This window comes from Fragaria vesca, linkage group LG5 (genome assembly GCF_000184155.1).
Source record: "Fragaria vesca subsp. vesca linkage group LG5, FraVesHawaii_1.0, whole genome shotgun sequence".
In the NCBI taxonomy this organism is placed as follows: Eukaryota; Viridiplantae; Streptophyta; class Magnoliopsida; order Rosales; family Rosaceae; genus Fragaria; species Fragaria vesca.
Window position 1 is genome coordinate 26,832,697 of NC_020495.1, and position 7,525 is coordinate 26,840,221.

Below are 7,525 nucleotides of genomic sequence, written 5' to 3' on the forward strand. Positions count from 1 at the left end.
AATGAAGAGGTATACTGGCTCTCTGCATACAAGTGCTGTTTGGGTAATTCTTATTTTTAGCCTCATTTCATGCATTTGAATAGTATTTATGTATATTCTTTTAAAATCAGTTTTCCAATGCCTTAAATACTCAAACAAAGCCTTTAACCAGCTGAGTTCCTTGTACATTTTAGAATGCCTTGTATGCTCAACGATCGATTGGCTTTGCTTGGCAATCGTTTTTTTTTTGTTTTTGTGTGGAAATTTTGCCAAATACTCTGCATTCTTCTAACAGTTGATTTGTTGGGTTCTTTGTGGTGCTGGAGAGAGTAGAGAGACAGTCTTCTAAGTATATACCTGTAGCATGAATAATGAGGTTTACAATTTAGTAGGCATATATATGTACTATTATCTGCTGTAGGCATCGTATAGAATATGTGTTCACATTCTTAAAGATATTGGAAGTATGGTCGTTATTCATACAAAACGTTTACAAATATGATCACTGTATCAAAGGGTTTTGTTTAACGCAACACCAGACGGCTTTGTCTATCCAGATGAATTGCCTAATAGCTTGAAAAGCTTGATATCATGGTCAAATAACAATTTTTGCATAGTCAGACCCAAGAGGGTTTAAGTAAAAACTGATATTATAGTACTGTTAGGATAGGTTTTCTGTAATGCACCGTTGCATTCATATGCATGTTTGTGTTCCTATATATTTCATGTGCAATCTTAATTTGAGAAGTCATGTACAGGAAATTCCAGGTGCATATGTGATGAAGCAGGAAAATTGTTTGACAGAGTCAGTAATGCTTAAGGTTCCTTGCGGAGCAGAATGGCGAATAGGATTAACAAGGTGTGAGCAAGTTGTGCTAGCTTTTAACATTTTCTGAACAAGTTGTGGCTAGGTTTTTGTTTTGGCGGTATACCTTGCCATAGTAGATGGTGTTTGTCTATTGCATTTAACTACAGCTTTATGGCTTGTTCTCTTTTAATTCGTGGTTAGCTTCACTAATTTAGTAACAGAATTTGTTTTTGCAATATCTTTATGTGACCTGTATTGTCTTCCTAGTTTCTGCATGGCTTGTTCGTTTTTGTTGAAGAGTTCTTGGATGACACAGCTAATGCATGCCTAGTTTATTGATGCCTAGTACTCGGTAGTAGATGACAGCTATTGCTTGTGCTGTTGCTTATATATTTTTGAATTAAATTCAGTTTACTCTCATAGGTTTGGGAGTAACTTCATGTTAATCCCTATACTTTCAATTTCATCAGTTTACCCCTCAAATTTTTGAATTTTTCTCAAGCGTGACCAAATGTCCTATATTCTGTCCAAATCGGACTTTAACTGCTGATAATTTTAACCTTAACTGTGAGGCAAGTATCTAGAATTTGGGCAAATCGGACCTTATATGTCTAAATCGGACCTTAACTGCTGATAATTAAAGGTCAATTCAAACGGAATATGAGAATTTGGGCACGGCAAACAGAAATTGAAGAGTTCAAGGGGTAAACTGATGAAAATAAAAGTGTAGGGACTAACATGAAGTCACCTCTAAACCACAAAGGGGTAAACTGAATTTAATTCTATATTTTTCCAATGGCCGGATGGTCCTATGAAATATGAATCTCTTTTAGCTTGCATTCCCTTTCTTTTCTTGTTTTGATCCTAATATCAGATCAGTCTCTTTGGCTCTGAGAGAGTCAACCGTACATTTGGTTGCAGCAATGGCAGAAACAGACCTACCGGAGGAGATTATAGTGAATATAATATCTCGGCTGCCAGTGAAATCCTTGGTCCGATTCACCTCCGTCTCAAAGCGGTGGCTTTCAATCATATTATTCGACCAACATTTCACAAATCAGCTTCGGAGGAACAAAACCCTCACTCGCAGCCTGCTGGTCTGCTCGCAGCCAATACCCTTACTTCCCTCCTCAGATGGAATTGGTGGACCTGGAAACGTCATCGTTCAGACAAGTGAAATCCCCCTCCCAACGAAATGGTTTTGTCACCCTACTCGGCTCCTGCAACAGTCTGGTATTTGTAGCGTATGAAAAAAATTTCTGTGTCTATGTCTGGAACCCATTCACTGGCTCCATAAAGGAGTTACCTCACCTAGATTATTCCACGAATCTGCGTTTAAGTGCTTATGGTGTTGGCTATTTACCGGCAACATTTGACTTTAAAGCTGTTGTGAACTATGTTATGGAAAAGGAGGAGGATGAGGATGAGGAGGAGGAGGAGGAGGAGGAGGATGAGAAGGAGGGAAGGTTTAAGTTCATACAAGATACTGTCATTGGAAGATCAGATTTGGAGAAGTGTTGAAGGCCCTCATTGTTTCTACTTCGGTAACCAATGTAAGGGGACTCTTGTCAATGAGGGACTTCATTGGCTAAGGACGCCAGGCACAGATGAAACAGTTGCTTTTGATTTGGCTAAGGTGGAGTTCGGAAAATGGGGACGCCTAATTACGATCAAGATGGGACCGTATAGGAGCTATCTCGGGGTTTGCTTTGGAGAATGTCTGTGTGTGTCGCGTTATCCGATTGATGTTTATGATTCCATTGATTTTTGGGTCATGAGAGAATATGGGGTGAGTGAGTCGTGGAGAACTGTACAGCATCCGATTTGAGTCCTGAGGTTATCAAATCCGCAACTCAAATTTCCAATGACGCCTCTCTTGATTATGGAGAACTGTACAGTTGCCTTGATATGGACTTGCAACGGCTATGAGACAACGAGGATAAGGATCTCTCATAAACAAGAAGGAGAAGAAGAGCCTAGTTTTGATATACTGCACGGCAATTGGTCACATTGAATATGAAGAAAGCCTAGTTTCGATCGTGGTTACAGTGGGGTTGAAAATTCATCAGAAAGCTGAAATGAGGAAGAATGATCGCTCTCTGCATGTAAGTGCTCGTTAGGTAGTTCTCATGTTTAGCTCGTTTCATGCATTTGAATAGTAATTCTGTATTTTCTGTTAAAACTACGGAAACCAGTTATTCATTACTCAATTTTCCAATGCGTTAACAAAATGCCTGGTACATTTTCACCTTGTATGCTCAATGATCAATTGGCTTTGCTTGACCAGTCTTCTAAGTATATGTTTGTAGCATGAACAATGAGGTTTATCATTTAGAAGGCATAAAAGATGTACAAGTATCTGTTTTGGGCGTCATCAGATATGCGAAATGTACAAGTACCTGACTTAATTGCCTCTGGTTGTGGTACTGAAGAAGTGTAGAGGCTGCAAAAACCTTTTGTTTTCTTGATCTGGGCTTGTCCTAATGTTTTGTATAGTATTACAATGCCTATCAGGACGCTTAATAGAGTGATCTTTGAGTACTATTCATCTTTTGTTATGCTGTGCTGCCTGTGCACAACAACTATTGGAACTTTCAGTACATATTAGTGACTAGTTCGGAGTCACTCATGATAATTTGTGCTCAAACGTTTGCTAGTCTTGTGAGTTTGAGTCTGTCGCTTTGCAAGTCAGCGTAAATTCTGCTTTCTATTCAGGCTGATGTAAATTGAATTTAACTGGCAGTTTTTAAGAATACAGAAGCTGAATATGGTGTAACAGATTAAAGGGCAAGATTATATGCTATGCATCAAATAAAGGGCTGCTTAACAGAACTAGTTCGACACCACACCTCTGGAAGCGTCCTTCAAAAACTTGATCTGGATCTTCTTCAGCATGGCTAGAGCCTCTTGCATATTCACCCTCTCTTTTGGTGATTCTGCGGAACAAGCTAGAGCTAATCTAATAATGGCCGACAAGCTCTCCCTCTTGTTCACAAAATCACGATCCTCAACTTCTGTCACTTTTAAGTTGGCATCCACAACATCAAGTAATGCTGAATCTGCAACCCACTGCTTCAAACTCATTTCTCCAACAAACATCTCATCCGTTGGCTTCTTTCCGGTGAACGTTTCCATCAATACAATACCAAAGCTGTACACATCCCCTTTTCTAGTAACTATTCCCTCCATTCCATACTCTACAACATACAAATATGTAAGTTTTTTTTTTTTTCCATATATAATGAAAGAAAGAAAATCTTTAATAGTCTCATAATTAAGAAGAAAGACATGCATGTAAAATGGAAGATAACCTAGCATTGATTCTTTACCTGGGGCCATGTATCCAATTGTGGCTTGAGTGATGGTTTGAATTATGGAATCTATTTCACACAAGAGTTTTGTGATGCCAAAGTCAGCAACATGTGCACTCATATTCTCATCCAGTAGGATATTGGCAGGCTTTAAATCACAGTGAACAATAGGTGGTTCATAGCCATGATGAAGGTATTCCAATGCCGATGCAACATCTATCATGATACTCAATCTTTGTAGGATGTTTAAACACAAGTTTTGAGAATGCAACCACTTCTCTAGGCTCCCATTTGGCATGTAGTTCAGTACCACGGCTTTGAAATCAATCTAGCTGCAACAACTGATGATTTTGATCAGATTTTGATGACGAATGTTACCTAGCATTTCACACTCAGTATCGAAACTCTTGAAGGCCCCTTCTAGTTGTAAGTTGAAAACCTTTACGGCCACGTCTATCCCATCTGAAAATGTTCCTTTGTACACTGAGCCAAAACCACCACTGCCAAGTAAGTTGCTTTCATGAAATGCATTTGTTGCTCTAACAAGTTCGAGGTGTGAAACTCTTCTCCATAGAAGTTGAGGTGACAATGTAGTCTCTTTTGCAGCTTCCACATTCTTCCTTCTGAGTAGTATTACTATCCCAATGGAGGACACTATGAGCATTGCTGACAAGATCCCAGGGATAATGTACTTCAACATGGATCTGCTTGCTTTAATTGAATGTGCTTTGCATGATTGGACATGGAATTGAGGCACACCACAGAGTTGCCCACTTGACAAAAATGATTGAGCAGAGAAGTTTCGGAAAGGTCTATCTGATGGGATTTCTCCTTGGAATTTGTTGAAAGACAAATTCAAAACTTTTAGATATTCGAGTGATTCGAGTGATCTTGGAATAATTCCAGACAAATTGTTTTTGGACAAGTCCAAAAGTTCCAAGCTGAGGGAATTCCCAAGTGAACTAGGAATAAGGCCTCCGAACTTATTATTCGCTAAGGATAGTTTGACCAAGTTTTGTAGAGTCCCAATGCTGCTTGGTATATTACCAGAGAAGTGGTTGTTTGATAAATATATCTCAGTGGCAACTTTCATATTACTAACATCTTCCGAGAGAGATCCGCTTAGATTATTGGATGACAAGTTTACATACAAGATGTTGTGAGCCCATACAAGGTAGATGGTATTGTAGAATTCAACAAATTGGACCCTAGATTTAGAATTTGTAGTGCAGTGGCTAGGTGACCCAAACAAGAAGGTATAGAGCTAGAGAGCCGGTTATCATGCAATCCTAAGATAACAAGGTATTGTAGTTGGCAAAGTTCATCTGGGATGTGTCCTTGCAATTCGTTACCACCCAAACTCAAAGCTTGGAGATTTCTCAAAGTTCCTAGTGAGGCTGGAATTGATCCACTCAATTTGTTGTTATACATGGCTAAGGCTGTCAAGCTGCTCAAGTTGCCTATATCATCAGGAATGTTACCCCTCATGTTGCAATTGTATAGATAAACACTTTGAAGTGATGAAGAGAGATTCCTAAAGGAAACAGGAAGGTTGGCATTTAAAGGATTGCCTGAGAAGCTTAAGTCCCTCAAGTTTTTGAGATTTGTCAAGCAAGAGAGAATATTTGCTTTTGAAGTTGTAGTGTCAAAAGTTAAGTTATTTTCAAATAAGGAAAGTTTCTGAAGGTTTATTAAGGCACATAGTGAGCTAGGAATAAAGCCTGATAGATTGTTTTCTCCCAATTCTATTAAAGTGAGCTGAGAAGCATTGGAAATGGATTTAGGGATCACTCCGCTCAGTTTATTTCTTCCTAGGAGGAATTTTTGTAGGTTTGGAAGGCCAACTCCTATATCTGTTGGGAGATTGCCAGAGAGCTGATTATCAGATAGAGATATACCAATTGCTTTGGAACTGTTGAAGATTGTACGTTGTTGGGATGAGACCATTCAGATAATTACTATCGAGCGACAATCGTACTAGATTTGGAAGAAGACTAATCTCATATGGTATAGTACCTGCCCAATAATATATAGTCAATTAAAAAAGAGACATTCTATTATGTAATTTTTTAGACATAAACTGACATTATATAGTAATATAGGGCTGTTTTACAACTCACACATTTCTTAGTTAATTTTGTTTTAAGTATCATGTGATTTTTCTTTGTATAAAAGTTTTGACAAAAAAATAAATAAATAAAGTTGCTTTGGATTAAGGTATATATATTGGAGAGTGTGAATTTCACTCCTCAAAATATATCATAATATATATGTTAGTTATAAACTCCATCAAACATAAATTATGATGAAGGGTACACTTACCTGCCAAATTGTTATCCATAAGATTAATTCCCCTTAACTTAGTTGCGTTTCCAATATTTTTGGGTACGTACGCTTCCACTGAAGTTGTTACGATTCAACGCCAAGTCAACAAGTTCTTTGCATTGCCAAAATATCGATGGAAGTGGACCTTCAAGCTGGTTATTGCTGAAATACAACGTTTGAATATGAGGAAGATTTTGACATATATTATCTGGAAGCCTACCCTTTAAGTTGTTTCCATATAGAGTCAAAGTAATCAAAGACGACATGTTAAAGACATCCATAGGAACATTTCCTTTAAGAACATTTTCTTGCACGAACAACATCTCTAGTTGATCTAAAGCGCCAATCTCATTTGGAATTCCTAAAAGTTAAAAATGTGAAGTAAATATCAAACCATGCATGACATATGTTCATAAGATTAGATAATTCTTCAACATTATTTTCAGAAGGAAAATTGATTGAATGAAAAATACACCTAATGAGGGGCATACCTATGAAATTATTATAATCAAGGTAGATCTCCTTCAACGTTGTTAAATTCCCAATTTCTCTTGGTATGCTACCTGTTCTCATGTCAAAAACAAATAAGTGGAACCAATATAATGCATGTCAAAGTGTAAATGTATACATAATGTCGACCTGATTATATAAGAGCCAAATAATTTGTTGGTACGTACCTGATAGCTGGTTATAGCTCAAACTGACTATTTGGAGTGCAGATAAGTTGCAGATGGCCGTTGGTATAGAACCTGAAAATTTATTACCGTACAAGGAGAAGATTTGAAGATTGGATAAGGAACCAAACCATGACGGAATGACTCCCATCAAATTGTTGAATGCGAAAGCAGGCCCGGACCTGAGATTTCTGGGCCTGAGGCGAGTCCGAAAAATGGTGCCCTGTCCAGGGCCGAGACCTGAGATTTCAAGGGGAATAAAACTGACCGGAAAATTTCACCTTGAGCAGAGGAGTTTGAGGAGACCAGTAATGGGGAATAAAACTGGCATAATGGTTTAGAAGTTTGGGAGAGATACCCAGATTTTAGAGGCGGAGGGGGCCTATTAACTTAACAGAGTGAGGATAGGAAAAAAAAAAAAAAAANAA

General features: G+C 38.1%; 2 protein-coding genes across 2 annotated transcripts in view; both read right to left on the reverse strand.

Moving 5' to 3' along the window:
• Positions 1–3,619: 3,619 nt before the first annotated feature.
• LOC101314764 (probable LRR receptor-like serine/threonine-protein kinase At3g47570-like) lies at positions 3,620–5,191 on the reverse strand. Its single transcript, XM_004301846.1, has 3 exons — positions 4,477–5,191; positions 4,117–4,314; positions 3,620–3,984 (listed from the first exon to the last, which is right to left on the reverse strand). The coding sequence occupies exons 1-3, from the start codon at positions 5,189–5,191 to the stop codon at positions 3,620–3,622; spliced, it is 1,278 nt and encodes a 425-aa protein (XP_004301894.1).
• A 514-nt stretch (positions 5,192–5,705) lies between these two features.
• LOC101315061 (LRR receptor-like serine/threonine-protein kinase FLS2-like) overlaps positions 5,706–7,525 on the reverse strand; it is a 2,321-nt gene continuing 501 nt past the window's right edge. Inside the window, exons 2-6 of the mRNA XM_004301847.1 lie at positions 7,101–7,337; positions 6,915–6,986; positions 6,644–6,784; positions 6,421–6,498; positions 5,706–6,114 (exon numbers count right to left, since the gene is read on the reverse strand). Of these exons, the coding sequence (XP_004301895.1) occupies positions 5,981–6,114; positions 6,421–6,498; positions 6,644–6,784; positions 6,915–6,986; positions 7,101–7,337 (662 nt within the window). The 3' untranslated portion in view covers positions 5,706–5,980. The remainder of the gene's footprint in view (positions 6,115–6,420; positions 6,499–6,643; positions 6,785–6,914; positions 6,987–7,100; positions 7,338–7,525) is intronic.

Bases quoted from the DNA above. Each gene is read 5' to 3' on its own strand.
- LOC101314764 (XM_004301846.1), bottom strand. From the start codon at position 5,191: ATGAAAGTTGCCACTGAGATATATTTATCAAACAACCACTTCTCTGGT. The intron at 4,315-4,476 runs GTAACATTCGTC...GTATCATGATAG, and splicing joins TACTGAGTGTGAAATGCTAG to ATGTTGCATCGGCATTGGAA. The intron at 3,985-4,116 runs GTAAAGAATCAA...TGTATGTTGTAG, and splicing joins AATTGGATACATGGCCCCAG to AGTATGGAATGGAGGGAATA.